General features: G+C 38.7%; 1 protein-coding gene across 1 annotated transcript; it reads left to right on the top strand.

Annotated features, from left to right (window-relative positions):
- Positions 1-444: 444 nt before the first annotated feature.
- On the top strand, positions 445-20102 carry ahctf1 (AT hook containing transcription factor 1). Its single transcript, XM_051867114.1, has 36 exons — positions 445-704; positions 4951-5076; positions 5267-5520; positions 5936-6116; positions 6235-6442; positions 7373-7489; positions 7593-7677; positions 7800-7950; positions 8050-8182; positions 8306-8487; positions 8594-8655; positions 8738-8866; positions 9033-9123; positions 9676-9765; positions 9848-9988; positions 10072-10176; positions 10272-10371; positions 10531-10654; positions 10758-10814; positions 10914-11060; positions 11317-11507; positions 11606-11750; positions 12516-12647; positions 12744-12891; positions 12995-13145; positions 13244-13351; positions 13662-13818; positions 13951-14166; positions 14270-15299; positions 15754-15853; positions 15967-16064; positions 16157-16410; positions 16751-18761; positions 18852-18958; positions 19050-19120; positions 19232-20102. The coding sequence occupies exons 2-36, from the start codon at positions 4956-4958 to the stop codon at positions 19428-19430; spliced, it is 7596 nt and encodes a 2531-aa protein (XP_051723074.1). The 5' UTR covers positions 445-704; positions 4951-4955; the 3' UTR covers positions 19431-20102.
- The last annotated feature ends 68 nt before the right edge of the window (positions 20103-20170 follow it).

The raw sequence follows: 20170 nt of genomic DNA, 5'->3' as shown, positions 1-20170 counted from the left end.
AACTGAGTAATTGAGAAAGACTTATCATTGAAATCACCAAGTAAAGATTATATGATATAAAACTATTTGATGTACATAGTTACTGTGTTTATGTCTTTTTGAAGTATATGGATTATTATTATTATTATTATTATTATTAGAAGTGTTAGTATTTATTTGTATAAAGATATTTACTCAGCTAATTTTTGCATTTATGAGTAGAAGCAATTAATGTGGGGTTTAATATTAGGAAAAACAAACAACAAAATCACATAAAAAATGTTATTATTTGTACAGCTATGGTTTTGATGATTATGAGAGATGCACTCACATCTTTTAATAAGTGACTTCAATAACAAATGTGCAGTCAAGGACAGGATCTGAAAACCCCTGTATTTTCCCTGGTCAAGGGCAGCTCTTTAAAATCTCGCGATACTATTTGTGGCGCGGGATTTGGCTGAAGCAGATGAATGCGCAGTAGTCGTTCTGCAGCGCTATGGAAATGGCGCCTGCGTTCAAGCAGCAGTAGTCGGCAGTTATAACGTTTTACACTGAAGTCACTGGAAATTAAGTTTTCTCTTTGCTACTGCTTTAAAGTTTAACACAACTAGACTACGAGATTTTATTCGTGCGAACTGAGTCCGGATTATGACCGGAAAAGAGTTGCCACGAAAGTCGTGTTTGAAGTATATGCAGTTTTCTTGAGGGCCGTCATCAGCACGCAGGTACAACGCTGTTGTCTGTGATCATTTTCAGCTGTCTATGTCATATTAGGGTATTCTGTAGTATTGTACGTGTTTCTGCGGCTCAAGGCGATTTAACACTCATTTAAGTGGTTTCTTTAGTATTAAAAGCGGTTCCGATTTCGTCTCGTGTTGTGACCGTTAGCTACCTTTAGCCTGTGCGGCTAATCTGAAGGGCTCATGGTAACAGCCTGCGTGGGCTTAATTCACGCAACAACACGGCTATGTACGAGACGTATATTTCATTACACATTGCAGTAAGCGTTTTAAATCAGTTAATGTCTTGTCGTCCTTGTAATTTGAGTCTCTTGTTTGTTTTTATATGTATTATGTGTTGCTATTAACCGAACCATTTCGTTGCTAGCGGTGCTACTGACGTGCAGTGTTTGACAGAACAGAAACTTTCCAGCAAAGCTATATTACAGACCATGCAAAATGAATGTTTTATATAAACTATACAAGGGACAGTGCTGAATGGACGCTTTTATTTTGCCTGGAGAAGACAGCAGTATTTGTCAGTTATAATTTGAATGCACTTTGTTGAGTTGTCTGCTAAGATTTTAAAGTGACAGTCCACGTAATGACAAAGCATAACGGCAGGTTTTTCATAAAATAAAGAAACAGAAATTGCCGCCGACACATGTTTTAGTGTACTTGGCCTAGTTTTCACTTTTATTCTGAATAAGTAATGAATAAAACTGGATTTCAGGTTGCGGTTTCGCCATGTGAATCTCACGCATGGGTGGGACATGTAGCCTGCGCGGGCACATGGATGAGTCCTATAGGCTGCATCTGTTTTCATAAGATGACCATCCTTTTCCAGGGGGCGCATGAGCGAAGGATTTTTTACTTTTACAGACCCAGATTGTAAACCAATCCATGGACTCCAGCAGAACTTGTAAATACTCCAATTACAAGCGTTATTTCATATATATATATATATATATATATATATATATATATATATATATATATATAATATAACATCTTCAGTCAGATCACCATCATATGTTCTTTTAAATGTTTTGAAATGTTTTTAAGGATCATCTCCATAGATCCCTAAGCTATTTCACTAGAGTAAAATAGCTGTCCTTGTGGAAAATCTTTTTCTAGTCTCTAGTAGACAGTCATGTAATTCAGACTTTCAGCTAAGCTTATTAGTCGTCATATGTGTTTTTTCGAGATAATGTTATCATGGCTATGCCACATATCTTAAAGCTGGTAAACATAAAGGTTATGTAATCATCCTGGTGGTCTGCATGTGGTGGATGATCAAGGACCTGTCCTAATAATTACATGTTTTTTATTACTATTATTCATTTATTTTTGTGGTTTTCAGAATTTAAAATGTTTTCTTTTATACATTTTATTGCAATTAATAGCAGTTTAATTAGAATAATCATCTAGCAGTTTTACTTTTTAACTGTGTAAAACATGAGCTAAATGACAATTTATTTATTCCCAAATAAGTCTATAAATCCAAACATTTAAAATGTTTGAGTATTATTACCATAAACTTTAAAATAGGGGTGTAACAATTCACTCAACTCATGATTCGATGCAATTCACGATACTGGTTTCACGATTCGATTTTCTAACGATTTTCTCACTACTTTTTTTTTTTTTAACAAAATGAGATTTAAATGAGTCTTTTTATTATTTCTCAGACAAAATGCTGCATATTTCTTTGTGAGATTGAAATATCTTTATAACCAAACTAAATTGAAATTTTGAAACCGATCCTAAATCAAATAAATAAATAATACAAATAAAATAAATCTCTTCATATGAGTACATGAACAAGATGTTTATTTGCTCTATTACAGGCTGAACTATCTGTAGCCATTTAAAATTAGAGGCAACCACTGCATTTTAATCACAATCCCAACAAAGATGCTGCATACATGCAGCAAGAGCAGTTTTTAATTTAAATGAGATTGTATACTTTTTAACATTTGAAGCAAAAACAGAATGTTCAGATTTTAGCTTTGTGAAACTATGCTACATAAAACTTCATAACAGCAGACGGGCTGCATGAGAATGCAAATACACTGTCTTGACAGCAGGTGGCACTTATAGAACAGCGGCATTTTAGCGCTGTAAACTCTGCGCTAAAACTTCTTTTAAAACACAGCCACTGGAAGGCAAGCCTGCAACCTTTAGCCAAAAAAGCGTAATGGCTAATGCTAACTGGTGGTACGGGCGGTACGCATTGGCGGTACACATGGAGGAGTTTTGAATGGCGACACGATAGGCTGAGAGGTGCCGCACGTGATTAAGTTAGCCGTTACACTTTCTCCAATGGTAAGAGATACAGACCCTCTTATCTCCCTATAATAATACGATCTCTGTTTAAAATGCATTGTACAGAAGTAAGATGAAAAGAAAATATCATATAAACTTTTCTGAACCCAGTCAGCTCTCCTCACATATACATTCATATAAACCCCCGCCCCAAAATGTATCGCGATTCATTTAGCATCTCAACCAACTTGAATCGTCATGTTTAATCAATGTTTTAATCGATTTTCAACCGGTTCCGGATGTATCGTTACATCCCTACTTTAAAAGGATTTACTCTTTATTTTCCAAACGTCTCGTGAAAAATTCACTGCACAGAATTCATTTTGGTTGGTACAAACCAATGTTTATCCTTAAGAGCCTGACCTGTAATTATTAATGTAGAGTATTTATGTTCTTTTACCTTGGTTATAGTTTTGTTTGTGGTTTTTGAGAATGAAGTCCTTTCCATGTTTGGTTAATTTCTACCAAACAGTTCTATGTTAGTATTATGTACATACACTAATATTTATATACTACTAATAGTTATTTAAGGGATAGTTCACACAAAAATGAAAATTCTGTCATCATTTACTCACCCGCCTCTAGCTGTTCCAAACCTGTATGAATGTCTTTCTTCTGCTGAACACAAAAGAAGATATTTTTAAGAATGTGGAAGAAAATTCTATGGAAGTCAGTTGGGCCTAACAACTGTTTGGTTACTGAAATTCTTCAAAATATTTTCTTTTGTGTTCAGCAGAAGAAATTCATACAAAGCTTCATGCTTTTTTTTGTCCACATAAGTTCTATTACTTCTGTGAAGTATATTTGGAGTTTCTGTGTGAGGGTGCCCTCTGGCTTCCAGTATGAATGAAACAGACGTGTGTTTAGCGCTCAGTAATGCTCACTCCATCCTATTTTGGATTTTTTTTAAAAATAGGAAAAATAGTGAAAGATTTTTTTTTTTTTCTCCAGTGTAGAGGTCTCTACCAACCCTGCATGTTAACAGGTTGGCCTAACCCTGCAGTTTTTCATAAAATAAGTTTTATTTATAAATACAGTATTTGGAAGTATAATACAGTATAATGGAAGTGTTATTACAATAGTTTCTAATTTTTTTAATATTTTCATATTAAATATATTCAGCTTCAGCACAAACACTTGAATATTCGCCAATTAATAGTGCACATTTATCTAGGTTAACAGAGCGAGCGGCCATGTAAATATGCTACTTGCATGTTTCAAATGATAAGCCATATTTGAGATTGATGGATGATAGGCGAACATTTGGATTTCCTGCACGACATACTGTAATTACCACAAGGACCCACTGTTAATGATCTCTTCCTCATGGACTGCATGATTTCGCCACATGGAAAAAAATTTTTTTTGGCGACTAACCGACTACTAATAAAATTTTGATTGACTAACCCTCTTCGGTAATGCTTTACAATAAGGTCTTTGTTGACATTAGTCAGTGTATTAACTAACATGAACAAACAGTGAGCAATGCATTTGTTACAGTATTTATTAATTTTTGTTAATGTTAATAAAAATACAATTGTTCATTGTTTGTTCGTGTTAGTTAGCACAGTGTATTAACTAATGTTAACACATACTAATGTTTAGTAGTACTAATGTTAAAGACATTTTAGTCGACTATTAGGGGCCAGCCCTAGTTAGTTGTGTTTTATTTTTACATTTTAGCAGTGTTTTTTCTCCCTCTGGGTCACTGACCATGAGCTCATCTGTACAGACCCACCAGTTGCATGATTTTATTGTATGCTTGGAGGAAACACAAGTGTAGTGGACACATGTGGCAGCTGCTCCATTGGAGGCCCCAATAGAGCTGACAACTGCTGTTGTGTGTGGTGATCTATTGAATTATATTGTATGCCTGATGTTTCAGGGCAGACAGATTGATTTTTAGCACTTGTTCTCTCTTCAGTAAGCATGCGTGACCTGGCAGCCCAAGTCACCAGCAGCTTGCTGCGCTTTCCAGATGTAACGATAGACGCACTGGGGGAGGATGAAGTTACGCTAGACTCTGTGCTGCATGGGAGATTTACTGTTGGTGAGTATTGTTTTTACACTGATATGTCTTGATGATCACAAGTATGAATCCATTCCATGTTGGGGATGATTTAACTAATAATGGAATTAATTACATTATCCTAAGTATAATTAAGTAGTATTAATTTAATATTACATGTCTTAAATTTTCCTTTTATCTTTCACTGACGTCTCTTATTTCTTGTGCGCAGGGAAGAGTGGACAGGCCTGGCTCGCCTGCGGGCCTCAATTGGAGGTCGTTCATGCCATTTCTGGAGAGCGTTTCTCTGCCTACCGCTTCAGCGGGGTGTCCGAGCACCAACCCACCGTGTTGTCTGTGCGGGACTTCTGTTGGCTGAAGCGAACAGGGCTGCTCATTGGTTTGGAGGAAGCAGAGGGCAGTATGTTGTGTCTGTATGATCTTGGTATCTCCCGTGTTGTCAAGGCTGTGGTCATCCCAGGCAGAGTGAGTGCAGTGTTATATTAGTATCTATATTAGTAATTTTATATTTACCTTTTTTTAATTTTAGTTATAGTAACTATTTGGTTTTCTAGTTATAGTATCATTTTGTGTTTTTGTAATCTTGATTATTTTTTTAAATATATTTCTAAATAGTTTTTGCTTTTACTTTTACTCATTTTAGCACATCAAGTTAAACTAAACAAAAATGTTGCTTTGGCGACAGTGGCAGAAATCTTGAAATAAAATAAGTTTGGTATTTTATTTTTATTTTACTTTTTGGTATTTTATATATATATTTTTTTTTTGGTTCCTTGTCATAAAATGTTTCTTGTAACTGTTCCACATCTGCTTTTTTTTTTTTAAAGACCCTACTGTGAAGGATCATGTGATTTGAAAAGAACATCTGCTTCTTCCACAGATCACAGCCATTGAGCCCCTGGTTAGCTACGGAGGGGCCAGTGCTAGCACACAGCATCTACATCAGAGTCTGCGCTGGTTCTTTGGTGTGGCTGCAGTGGTAACGGACATAGGTCACGTTCTGCTGGTCGATCTCTGTCTGGATGACCTGTCCTGTAGTCAGAGTGAACTGGAGGCTTCAGGTTTTTTTTTTTTTTTTTATTGCACTTTCATATGAACAGTCAATCATAGTGGTTTTTAGTGTAGTAGTAGTAAGACTGAGAATGAATCTCAATCCCTCTTCTTTCTTTTTGGCTATAGATCTGGAGGTGGTCAATAAGTCTCCGTCTGAGATCCCTCGGTTACGGGAGGGTGTGACGCAGCAGGGTAGACACCTGTGTCTGCAGCTCAGCAGCCCCACAGGTACTGGAGCGACAGCCATGCAGTACATCCAACGCACCAACCAGCTCGCTGTCGGCTTCTCCGATGGCAGCCTGCAACTCTGGAACTTGAAGACCCTCAAAAAAGAGTGAGTGAAAAACTTAAAACAAGCTTGACTTTGCCCGTTTTGTTACGATAAAGTAGGTATGAAATTAGTGGTCGACCAATATATCGCAAAGGCTGAAATATTGGCAACAATTGAAAAGGTTTTCTGTTTGGCCAATGTGTCAGAAAGTGGGACTTATATTTTAATTGCGCTGAGAACGCTAGCTCCTGAGCACACAGTGCACCCATTCTCCTACTTCGTTTGTTTACGGTCCCTGTTTAACAGTTATGTCTAATATGTTATTAGATAGAAGTATTAAACAAAAAGTAAACATTATACAAAAAAAGTATTATTGCTTTGCTTTAAGTAATAGAAAGGCAAACATTGAGCAAATACACATTTATATCATTTAAACAAATCTTCGAATATAAAATAAACATTTAATTTCACAAACCTTGTACACTTAGTCGAATCCAGCTGTGAGATCTTCTGAAGTGTGCATTTGCAGACTGCATAAATCAGGTGTGCTTTGTGCGTAAGAGTCATCTGTACAAACTGAATGCAGACAGGAGAGTTCAGCTTCACTGGAGACGCACGATAGACACTTCAAATCCTGATTTCAAACTATGCTGTGCTATATCTAGTTGTATATCCAGTCCCCTATGTCATATTTATGTAATTTCCATTGTGTGCTCTTTGTAAGATTAGTGTTACCTTGCCTTTATTTGGAAAAAAAATATGATTCCCATTGAGCAAAACTTGCTCAACCCTGCTCTTTAAGATATTGGCATCGGCCATCAAAAAAATCTAAATCAGTCAACCACTACATGAAATTTGTTTTCAATAATCCATTTCACTTGGATGTACGTCATGATAGGGAAGGAAGAGTTCTGCCACTACCTGTTTTATCCAAACTTTAATGTGTTACTGCACCTGTGAATTTGTTTCTGAACATGTCCTCTTGCTCTCCAGATATCACTCCCAGCTAGAGGGTGGCAGAGTTCCCATCTATGCATTTACCTTCCAGGAGCCAGAAAATGACCCTCGGAACTGCTGCTATTTGTGGGCAGTGCAGTCTGCACAGGATCAGTAAGTTTGCCATTTCATGTGCTCATATCAACATAATCATCTGAATGTTTTGACTTTATCTGCTTTTTTACTGATTTTATTTTGGTGTATTTTGTCTTTGCAGGGAGGGGGATGTCGTCAGCCTCCATTTGTTACAACTGGCCTTTGGAGAGAGAAAGTGCTTGGCTTCAGGAAAAATTATTTATGAGGTACAGAGCTGTGCAGGATTCTACATTCTCATAGATTTATTTGAATGTTGCACAGTCTTTACATCAATATACAATGTTGTTGCAAAAAATGATTCATTCTGTGTGTGATGTTTGACACTCAGGGTCTGGAGTATTGTGAGGAGCGTTACAGTCAGGAATTGAACGGTACAGCATTTCCCATGAGAGCTCAGGCCACCAATACCCGTCTGATCAGCTGTCAGACCATAGAGAAGTTTCGCCACCACCCTGATCGGGACGACAGCATGAATGAAGGTGTTTTTGCATGTCCAAAGCCATATACTTTGTGGAGTGATTGATTGACATACTTTCTATAACATTTTTTTTTTTTTTTTTTTTTTTTTTTTTTTTTAGTGGCATCTCCTGATACAAGCGTGTCCGTTTTCAGCTGGCAAGTTAAATCGTATGGACAAGGCCAGCCGTTGACATTCATAGGTGTTTTTGACATTAACAGATGGTACCACGCACAGATGCCAGATTCATTGAGGTGAGTATGCTTAGAGTAAACGTTAAGTGTAAATGGAGTCAGATATGTTGCAACTCAAGTCCTTCCATATGCATGTAAATAAATGCAGCTTGCATTAAAGTCCTTTTCTCTTTACCTGTCCAGAGCGGGAGAATCTTTACGGAACTGTCCATATCTGGCAGTGTGGTCTCTTGACTCTGTGATCGAGACGACAGCTCCCTGTACTCTGTTGGACGTCCTGATTCATGAGCGCAGTCTAAGCAGGGGTCTGCCCTACACCTGCCCTCCACCGGAACAGTTCTTCAATCCCACCACTTACAACTTTGGCAAGACATGTTTATTTCATCTGTATTTATTGCATGTATAATAAATGTGTTGTGTTGTGCTTAATTAAATATTCATTAACCTTTATCTTTTTTCTGTTCTATCTAGATGGAAGTTGTTTGCTTAATGCTGGAATTGTGCACTTTACTTGCTCTGGCTATCAGAAAGAGGTTAGATTTTGGCCCACTGTCTACTATACTATGTTGTGTCTTTATTAATCTGGTCTGTTAAACTCTTACTGTTTACTTTTAGACCCTTACCTACTTGAAGAAGGTGGCACCAAATTTGGGTGACAGCATTTCTAATGGATACTCACGCTGTCTCATGTCTGGCCTCCTCTCTTCTCGTCTGGCTGATGTCCAGCCCTCCAGCCTCTCACAGGTAACGCAACCTTTATTTAACATATTTCAGGAATAACTACACACTAGTCTAATTTGTTTGCTTATTAGCTAAATAGATTTCGCACACATGTAGAACTATTGGTATCCAAATGTTTATTTATAGCTGTTGCATGTTTTTCCTTGAATACCATGTGATTTGATTTCAGGAAGAGCAGCTTGATGCCATCTTGTGCACTGCTGTGGAGACAAGCTCATTGGGACTCATCACTGGCTGTATTAAACAGTGGACCACTGAAGGTGAGGATGGGAGAAGTAAGGCTTTCGTAATCTATAAAACCTTGTTTCATCACTAAAAGGTTACACTGCAGTTTGAAAGTTTGAGGTCGGTAAGGTGTTTTTGAAAAGTTTCATATGCTCAAAGACTGTAAAAGCAGTAATATTGTGAAATATTATGATTTAAAAACTACTTAATATATTTCAAAATTTAATTTGTGTGATAGCAAAGCTGAATTTTCAGCATCATTACTCTAGTCTTCAGTGTCACATGATCCTTCAGAAATCATTCTAATATGCTGATTTGGTGCAAAACATTTCTTAATATTAAGGTTAAATTGTTGTGCTGCGTAATACTTTTTGTGGAAAACTGTGATACTTTTTCAGGATTCTTTGAATAAACAATTCTTAACAGCATTTATTTGACATAGAAATCTTTTTGTGACATTGTAAACCTCATTTTTGATCAATATAATGCATCCTTGCTGAATAAAAGTCTTTTAAATTAAACTGCCCCCAAACTTTTGAAAGGCAATGTACTTCATATAACTTCCTTTGCCACATTTCTGCATGCAGAGCAACCAGGATCAGCAGTCAATCTGCGCTATATACTGGAGTGGGCCTGGAATAAGGTTGTGCACACCAAAGAAGAACTGGATGAAATATGTGAGTTTCCTACACATTTCTCTCAATATGGTTGTATTGCAAATTTAAAAGTGTTCTGATCATGTGCTTTCTATTCATCCAGGTGCTCCACTCTTTGACAGCTCAGCAAACTTCACAGATCCCCAGACACTGCAGCTGCTACAGCACAGTCAGCGCTTGCTGGCAAACCTCAGCACCATTTTCCACTGTTTGCTAAATGAGGCCCAGGAGCTCACACAGAAAGGTGTCTGAGTATACTCAGAAGCACACGTGAATATGTGAAGTTGAAAATCACTAGAATGACTGACTATTTTTGGTTTCCTGCAGGGTTGATTGGACTCATGAACAAATGCATGGTGTCTAGCTTGATCTCCCAGTACGCTCAAGTGGTTTTGTGGTTCTGCCGGACTGGTCTCCTTCCAGAGGGCTTTGGTATGACCGTGTTTTACTTAGCTTTACTTAGTCTCTGTGATTTTAAGCAAATCTGTGCATTGCATATGCTGAACTCAGTGTTCTTCTGTCAACAGATGATGAAGATGTGCTGCAGATATCAAGGCCCTTTTACAGTCATTCTATTATAAAGAATTACTACACTGGCCAGAGGGAGGAGCTACGGAGACTGGCCAAGTAAGTTGCTGAATTTCCGAAGCACCATTGGGCTTTTATTTATTTAGCTTTTTATTTCTGTTTATTTTGATAATAATAATATAATGTAATCATCCTTACTCCTTAAGTTACATTGTATCTGTGTAATAAGGCATTAAAAAAACCCTTTTCTTCCAATAGGGACAAGTGGTGTGCAGACTGCCTCCTGATTGATGGGCTGGTGAGTCAGTGTGGGGAACGCCTTACTGAACTTTGGAAAAGGGATGAGGGTGGAACAGGACAGTATCCTCCCCCATCACTTCATGTAAGTTAAGACTTCAGAAATGTTTAAACAACATTATGCTCAGCTGTGCTTAATTTTCTGTTTTTTTTTTTTTTTTTTTTTTTTTGCTCTCTCCCTGTTATAGGCCTTGCTGGACATTTACCTCCTGGAAAACATTGAAGAATCCGCCAAACATGCTATTGTATCCTTTTAGAGTTTCTTTAGTACATCTAGGCTTTCCATAAATATTGTGCTTTTTGCTGCTAGTTGGTACAGATTATTCCTTGACTCTGACTCTTAGGTTATTTACTTGCTACTGGATGTGATGTACTCATTTCCCAATAAAAGTGGGGCATCAGTGGAGTCTTTTCCCACAGCGTTTGCTATTCCCATTGGGTTAGTCAAACTGGTACAAGGCCTGTGGTTGCTAGATCATCATGATCATGAGGTATAAATATTAATGTTAAGCTTCTTTCTCCTTTATGCTCTTATACTAGTATTTTTAAAAGAAACTTTGATTTGTGGCTTGATTTATAAATGGTGTGAACTTTGTAAATGGTTATGGTGTTTAAAAGTTGTCTACTTCCAGATATGGGAACTATTATCAGTTTAAACACTACTCTTGGTGTATTTTGTGTGAATGCCAGAGGTACAACATGATATTTCATAAATAATTTGTATTTAATGGTTTTCATCTACCCCAGAGCTCTCTGGAGCTGCTGTTGCACCCAGCCACAAGTCACTCTCTGTGGAGCTGGCAGCATGAGCGTGTCCTGCAGGCTTTGATGTGCCAGCAGAAACACAGCATAGCCCTGCGCTACCTGCATATGATGAAGCCTCCCATGTGCACTACCAGCCAAGCCAAGCTGTGCCTCTCTGTCCTGCTTCATAACAGGTATGAATGTAGTTTACCATGTAATAAATATGTCAGCTTATGGTGAGTTTATTTGTAGTTACTTGACTCTTATTTTTGGTTTGTTTTGTGCTGGCCAGGTGTATTGTGGAGGCCTGGGCTTTGATAAGACAGCACTGTAATAAATTGAACATGGAGGAGATGATGAGGTTTCTCTTTGAAACCTGTCAGGAGATGGGACTGATGAAAGAGCTGCTAAAGCTGCCCCTTGGACTTGCAGAACAGGTGTGTGTAAACACATAATATTTATTGGCTGTTAAAATGCAAAATAAATACTTTTATTCAGCAAGGACACACTTTATCAAAAGTGACAGTAAAGACTTTTAGGCTACGTTCAGACTGCCGTAAATGTGGCCCAAATACAAGTTTTTTTTTTTTTTTTTTTCCATATGTGACGAATCTTTGTTGTCATGACAGTATGAACAGTAAAAACGACATGGAATCTAATCTTTTCAATTCCGATTTGGACCACTTCCATATGTGGTCCTTAATCCGAAACAGGTCAGATGTTTTGCAGTGTGACCTCAGTCTGAAGTGTAATATTCATCACAATTCTGTGTTTATGGGAGTCACTTCAAAGTCTTTGCATACCTGAAGTTATTAAGACCCTTGCAAAAGGTGTCATTGGAAAGACAGTGATGCATTAGAAGTATTACAGTGACAAATATACAAGCAGAACATGTAGGCTCGTATCATAAATGTTTAAAAAATTATTTATTTTTTTTTGGCTAGCTTCCGTGGCACACTATAAATAAACATGTAACCGCTTACTTTAATGTCCTCTGTGTTTACTTCCGTGTGACAGCGTGCTGCGAGTTGTAGAGTTATTTTAAATTGTAATAATATTTCACAGTATTACTGTTTTCACTGTATTTGATGCATAAAGAGCATGAGACTTCTTTCAAAAAACATTAAAACAAAATCTCAAACTTTTGAACAGTAGTGTATATTAGCATTGTTTTGTGTTTAAACTTTAATTCAAATGTGCAGGAGTGTTTGGAGCGGTTTCTTCAAACCACTGGAGGTTTCCAGAATCGCGAGCTGCTCATGGTCCACTACCTCCAGCAGGCAAATTATGTGCCTGCCCTTCAACTCAACCAGACCCTCAAAGTGAACCTAGCAGTATGTTCAATTTCATATTATAATCTACATCTGTTTTTATTTTCTTCAGTTACGTTTTTTTAAAAGGAATTCATGCTATTTTTCTTTTTAATTCAGGCTGATCGGGATCCTAAAATGAAGGAAAGGTCAAACACAAGGAATTCCATTCTCAATCAGTATGGGAAGGTTCTTCCTCGGGTTCAACGGAAATTAGCCATTGAACGAGCAAAACCGTACCAACACCCTGCTACGATTCACAGAGAAGGTATCGATGATAGACATATACTCACTGGGACGCAAGTGTTAGAACTTGACAGAAGTTGTTAGCAATTGACCTTAAATCTGCTCTTCTCCTCTCTCACCCCTAGTTAAAAGACCACAGCCTCTGTCAACTGTTGCTAAACGTTCAGCCACTGAAAATGTGATGACCAGAGCAGCCTTTATCAATAATGTCCTCTCAAAGATCGAGGAAGTGTGGGTTGGCAAGAACACCACTCCCGAGTCATCTCCTTTCAAAAGGTATCATACTAAATAGTTTTTCCCAGCCTTCATTTTCTGTTTGTAAGCTATGAAATGTTTTCTCTTTAAACCTTATTTTGCACTGAATTTCTGTTCAGCCCCAAAGAGTCAGAGAAGAAAGTGCCTAGCCTACACCCTTCCTCTCCAAACCTACCCGAGGCTTTTGTAGGAACTCCCATCAACATGCTAAACAAGAGAATGTCAAGGTAAAAGACTGGTTTGTAGTGTGTTGTAAGTTGCTTTTGATAAATTTACAACTCAAAAGACACTATCCAACTTATTTTTAACGTAGGAGCGGGCAAGGCCGTTTGTAACTTGAATGTTCAAAGGCTTCAAGTGCCATTTGCTTCCAGTTAATTGTAATTCATCTTCATTATCATCATCAACACACTAGTTTGTAGTGCAAATAGTTTTACCGTTTACTGTACTGTTAGTTATTTACCTATAGTGGCTAATGAATTCGAAGTCTCGCACAAAATAAGGTGGATGGTAACATCTCCTTTGTTTTGTCACCAGGCTTCTGGATTTGGTTGTGCAGCCATCTTCACAGAATTCTCCAGAGAGCTCAAATTTGCCTGGCACTCCTACAAGGTCCATTACCTCGTGGGCTGGCCCAAAGAGTGCCAGCAAGGCTCCTGAGCTCAGTTTACTGCAAACTCCACAAGTGGTAAAGGTGAGACCCTATGGTTTTAAAACTTTGCACAAAACATCACTGAAATATTTGTGACTTCAGATTAAAAGTGCAATATATACTTCACATGTTTTAAGAAATTGCCCACCTCATTATAAACTCTTTGATTTTTAGAGAGCTCGAGCCTTGGCGTCAGGCCCGGTTTTCTCAGCCTTCACTCCACAGTCTATTCTCAGGAGCAGTTTGCGTCCCACTCCTGTGGCCACCCCTTCTGCCTCCCCTGGCAGATCAATCACTCCTCCTCTCCGCCCCAAAGAGAGCCGTATTACCTTTATAGAGGAGGCTGATTCTCCAGAAGTTCCCAAGGGCTCTGTCCACTGGAACAATGGGGTAATGCCTTTTCCACATCTAAAATCAAATGTTAAGATGAGCTGTCATAAGAAAAAGACAGAATCTTAGATTTTTGCAGTAGTAATATTGTGGTTCTTTACAGATTACGATTAACAGGAAGCTCAATACACCTAAGAGATCTTCCCCTCCTCCAAAAGCAATTATTGAGGCCTGGAGTGAACATTCAGATGCTGAAGAGGAAGAAGCAGATGTAAAGAGGATGTACATGCCTTCTCCTGAAGAGAAAGAGAATCTTGATGTAGAATCTGAGAGTGGCAACTCTGCTGCAGGGATCTCTTTGACAGAGTCTGCACAAGTGCTTCCCACTCTTGTGCGACGGCCTAGTCTGGGGCAAGAAGCAAGTCTCGTATCCGAACAGTCCGATACCACTCTTGAGTTCCATGATGCTCCTGCTCCTGAGGAGCTTATGGCAACACTGAAAGAACATCAAGCCAACAACAGCATGGATCGGGAGGTGACTGTAAGACTTCCAAACACTTCAGAGGAACATATGCCTCCTGTAGAAGAGAAAACAACTTCAGAATTACCCTCTGTTGCGCCTCCTGAGAAAGAGTTAAATATAGCTCTGGAAAATGATACCGAAGAAGACTTGTCCAATGAAGAAAGACCATCAGACACACAGGAAGCCCATAATGAGAGTGAGGAGATTGAGGTGCATGTTAATATTGAGAATGATCTTGTGAGGGAAGTAACTGAGGAGCAGCTTAAGGAAACTTTAGGGGCTCAGGTTCTCAAGCCGGATGTGGTTATGGAACCAGAGCTTGTTCTTTCAGTTCAGGAACCAAGCTTAGAACCTTTGACTGAAATTTTAGAGCATCCAGAGATCCAGGAACCAACAGAAGCTGAAGAATCATTGAACACATCCTCATTTTTTGTTGAAGCTTTCAGTGTTCCTCCTTTAGAGCCTGTAAACAAATCCATGGAAGAAAATGCTGCTTATGACACTATTGGTGAATCCGCTGTCACCAAGGTATCAGAGGCAGTACCAGAAGAACTGGTCTGTGAGGCCTCTGTTTCTGAGATTCCAGCGGTCGAGTTGGTGAATCATGAACAAATGACTAGTGAACCTGAGATCAATGAAGAATGTGAAGGGGAATCTATGGAAACCTCAGGTGTGTGGGTTTTTTTTTTTTTTTTTTTTTTTTTTGATTTATTCCTTAACATACAATACTGTTCAAAAGCTTGGTGTCAGTAAGTTTTTATTACATTTTATCAAAAGTGACACATTTATAAGGTTACAAAATATTTCTATTTCAAATATGCTGTTCTTTTGAGCTTTCTATTCATCAAAGAATCCTAAAAAAATTTAAAGTTTCCATATATTTTTTCAGTTTTAATATATTTTAAAACGCATTTTAAATTGTAATATTTCACAATATTTCTGCTTTTACTGTATTTTTAAACAAATAAATGCAGCCTTGGTGAACATAAGACATTTTTCAAAAACATTTAAAAAAAAAATATACCAACCCCAAACTTTTGAAATGGTACTGTAACTTTCCTGATTTTTATTGTGAAAGATAACAGTAACTGGTAGGAAATGTCTAAAACAGATTTATTTTGTAGATTTGGATGCCTTTGTGGAACGGCATTTATTTGGCCCAGATCGTTCTCCATCCTTGACCCAGTCCAGTATTAGGGAAGTCTCAGAGGCCACTCTCAAATGGTACTTGTTAATGACTTGTCTATCATGTTTCTGGTGTGCTGCTTTTCATATGTTTCCTATGTCTTGCCATTTTGCCTTTTATGACTTTTGTTTGTGCTGTGTACACCCTATAGTGAACCAGTTTGTGACAATAAGGAAGTTCAGCCCACTGAAGAGAATGCAGCAGATTTGAAAACACAGACGTCAGATTCTAATACCTCAGAGTCTAGATGTAAGTACATGTCAAGTTCAGCATTTTAGTTGGCTCATGTCTTTAAACAACATGGTAATAATCCAAATCTAATCTCAAAATTCTTCCTATAGCTGTAGTTAGCTTAAATGACACAGATGAGCTTACCAGTGCCGAATCTTCAGAGGATGAAGAGGACTCTGATGATGAGAAGGTGGAGGACTCAGGAAGTGAGGTTGAGATTATAGAAGAAGTAAAGGGTAATGGCAGGAGTAACCACCAGCCTTCTCCTGCCCTTTACATGGAGGAACTTCCATCAAATGAGCAGTACCTCCAGGATCAAGCCAATGCAGTGTTGTCACTTGTCACACCTGAGGCACAGCTGAAAGTGAGTGCACAATTGAAGTCTTATTTGATGTTAAAACAAATCTCGTAGTCATTTAAACTGCAGTGTCTTAAACTGTCCTAACCAGGTGAAATGCGACAAGTTTCCAAACATTTAGCAAATTTAGCATTATGGCCTGAATGCAGCTGGAATAGTGCTGCCAATTTCCAAAACACAGCTGTATATTAAACCGCAAATAGGACCAGAATGACCTGATAAATGGAAACTTCACAATACATACTGCTTCAAAGCAGCTTTACAGAAAATATGTGATTAGTGTTTGTTCTCGGAATGTGTTTTGTACATGGATTCATTCTCCCATTCTGGCTTTTTTGTTTTGCAGGTTCTAGACACTGACATGCCAGAGGATGAAGGTGAAGTGGTAATGGTTGGCCTTGGCACTGAAGATCTAGATGAGGAAGATGCTATGTGTTATACAGAGCTTAAGACATCCACCACTCTCCTGGTGCCTGTAGAGCTGGCTGATGAGCAGCAAACGCATCATATAGATGGAGGCACTTTAGAGACCCTCAGCAGTGCACCAGATGGAACACAGCCAGAAGACTCGGACGGCTTCACACTAATGCTTGATCCAGATGTGGAGGAACTGCCTGACACTTCAGAGTTAGACCACAATGCAGTATTGCTACCTCTACATGAGCCAGAAGAGCCCCAGGATGTGGATAATCAGCTTACAGCTAACACTGAGGTTGTCGTCTTGGATCATACTGTTCAAGTTCCAGACAACAAATTGGAAGAAGTACAAGACTTGGTAACAGACACTGAACCTGTTGTCACTGGTGTCACTAAAATGGAAGAGCAACCAGGTGAGGTCCTCCAGATAGTGGAACAAATGATCACACCACAAGCAGAACCTTCTCAAGAAACAAAAGGTCTTTTCAATGGTGAAAGGCCAGAGTCTGGTCCTTCTGAGGTGCAAGAAGAATCACATACCCCTCCTCATGAGGAAGTATTGGAGTCTTCTGCACCAGAAAATGTTTTGCCTTCAGAAGAGCTTTTAGGCAAGGTCAGTGAAGTTTCTGCATTGGACACAGAGGTGTCAACCATTGCAAAAGACAATATAACTGAATCTGTCCAAATAGACACTACACCCTTATTGGCTGGAGAAGTTGAGGAACTTTCCACGGCAAAACAATCGGCAAGGCCGAAGTCACCAGGAAGGCCAAAGTCACCAGGTAGACCCAAGTCACCTGCAAGAACAAAAGTCGAAAGATCTGGAAAAGATGCAGAGGAAATTTTGGAGAACATTAAGGAGGTGCTGCGCAGCCCATCACGGAGGACAAGGAAAACTGTAACATTCCCTGTACCCAACCTTGATGTGGAGAAAGATCTTACTGAAGAGGAACAAATGGATTCTCAAGTACCTTCTACACCAAGACGTGTTACAAGGAGTGGCAAGCAGCTGCAAGACTATCAAGTTCCTGTTACACCCAGAAGAAGCGCAAGAAAAGTAGATGCAGAGCAACCCGCTAATGAGAATGACCAAGACATGCCTTCTGAGAAAATATCAAAGCTTGCAAGTCCGGCACGAAAGACCCCACAGAAAGCTACACCTAGGAAAGGATCCCGAAGAACCAGGAGCACAGTGGTTGATGATGAGGCCCTGTCCACTGACCCTGTTCCCAGTGATGGCTCAGAAGCACAGGCCAGACAGAGTACCAGAAAAGTCCAAGCACCAATCGTTGAAGTTCCAGAAACTCATCAAGAAGTCCCAGAGGAGAAGCCTGCCAAAGCACAAAGTAGTCCTAGTAGGGTTACGCACAAGTCTACCCGAGGTCTAGCGATAGAATGTTTCCAACAGGATCCTGAAGAAGATGCCACAACTCTAAATCAACCTCTTAGAACTCCTCCAAGAAGCAGGAGGAAGACTGTGGCCAGCACTGCAGAAAAAGCAAACAATGCAACCTTTGTCGTTGATGATGCACAACTTCAGAGTGTTTCAAGGCGCCTTACGAGAAGCCGGCACTGGAATCAAGGTGAGGATCTTGGGAAAGAAAGGCCGGATTTGATTCCCCTAGAAGTGGAGACTGAAAGGACTGATGCCCTTGTAGAGCGACTCAATAACGAGGAAGCCAGCGAAGAGAGTGTTCCTGTTGTAACTGAAATTATACGTGCGAAGAGAAAAACCACTAGATCTGCAGCACCTCCATCACTGAATGAAACTCAAAATGCAGACATTGAAGAATCGAAATTGGTGGTGTCCGATGAAGTTCAGGAACATGCAAGCAAGTCACTTGCAAGTGCTAGACGTACACGAGCGAGAAAAGCGTCTGAACAAAACTCAGTTGTTGAAGATTCAGTTACTCCCATAGCTGACCTGAAAAGAACAAGAGGTAGTCAATAATGTAATGCCTCTTTTTGCAGTAGTTTTCAACACTTTACTGTGCCTTTAATTCAATTTATCTGCAATCCTTTCTTTATAGGAAGGAGAAAAGGAACTTCTATACAAAATGAAGTTCCAGAAATGTTGTTGTCTCCTGTACCTCAAACAAAAGCCTCAGGAGATGAAACTGATTCTCAATCCAAAGAGGTAAGCAGCATCCTATAAAATTTGAGTACCAAAGCAATTGTTTAATTTGTGCTGAATCACAATTTAAGCTTTATAATGTCTTTTGTTGTAGGACAATGGCCCTGTAGATTATGTTGCTGTTGAAACTGAGGTTGTCAAGCCCAGAAAGAAGAGGACAACCAGGTGAATTGTTGATGTTGTTTGCAGTCCTATTGATATTGTAATATAAGATGTTTACATGCAGTTATAATCAAGATTATTATACCCTAATAATTTCTTTTTTTCTTTTAACAGAACAAAAGCTGCCCCAGAACCTCCACCCCCTGTTGAGATCGATTTTCTTTCTCCCCTCGCTAGTCCAGTTGAACCGTTAGCTAGAACCGAAAAGAGAACCGAAGAAAAGGAAACCCCTTCGCTGAGGATGAACCTACGCCGCAAACGCATGATGGATGCCATTTTTCCCAAACCTGTAACGAGGAGGAAGAAGCTTTGATTGTGAACTCTTTGACTGGACTCATTTCCCAATGCACTTAATGTGCATTTTTGTTTTCTGCTCTCCCTGTTTCCTAAGAGCTCTGCAACCTGCTGTTTTCTAATTAAGATAATCAATGGATAATGTTTGGAATAAATAATCTAATTTGGGATAAGTAATTTTGTATTATAAATTATGCTGTTTACAGTAGGGAGCACTGAGGGACTTGAGCACCAAAAAAAGAGATGGTTTAGTTTTTAAATGTGTTTCTACTAATTGATGCAAATGTAAATAGCCTTTTAGGTATGTTATAAATAAAATTTGATACTTGTGAATTTTGTTACTTGTTTTGTTTACAGGAAAGATTGTGCAACATGTAAAGTCAAAGCAAACAATTATAAGATTTATGGTTGTACCACTTGGGTGATAATTCATAAAGATGAATAATTTACATTGGTTGAAAAAGTGTAATACAATCATCCATATTACATGGGTGAACTTCTTGCTTTGATGCTTGGCACATGGTCTCCTCTATCTTGAGGTCTTAAGCTGGTGAACACAGAGTTATTTGTTCATTGCAGATAAAAATGTACATTTATTTTCCTTCAAATGCATCCATTTTATTTTGAAGCATTGTGAACTTATTTGTAATGCCGGTTTGCTTTCAAATACAGAACAAGAATTTACAATCTTGATGTTTGTAGTTCTTCAGAGGTACTGATTCTACTGAACTGTTTTCCTGCAAGAAGTAAAATACTTTA

Source organism: Ctenopharyngodon idella, chromosome 17 (assembly GCF_019924925.1).
Source record: "Ctenopharyngodon idella isolate HZGC_01 chromosome 17, HZGC01, whole genome shotgun sequence".
Classification (NCBI taxonomy): Eukaryota; Metazoa; Chordata; class Actinopteri; order Cypriniformes; family Xenocyprididae; genus Ctenopharyngodon; species Ctenopharyngodon idella.
The sequence above is the reverse complement of the archived record's forward strand: the minus strand, read 5'-3'. Positions and strand labels throughout refer to the sequence as shown.

Bases quoted from the DNA above. Each gene is read 5' to 3' on its own strand.
- ahctf1 (XM_051867114.1), top strand. From the start codon at position 4,956: ATGCGTGACCTGGCAGCCCAAGTCACCAGCAGCTTGCTGCGCTTTCCA. The intron at 9,989-10,071 runs GTGTCTGAGTAT...GGTTTCCTGCAG, and splicing joins CCAGGAGCTCACACAGAAAG to GGTTGATTGGACTCATGAAC. The intron at 10,177-10,271 runs GTATGACCGTGT...TTCTGTCAACAG, and splicing joins TCTCCTTCCAGAGGGCTTTG to ATGATGAAGATGTGCTGCAG.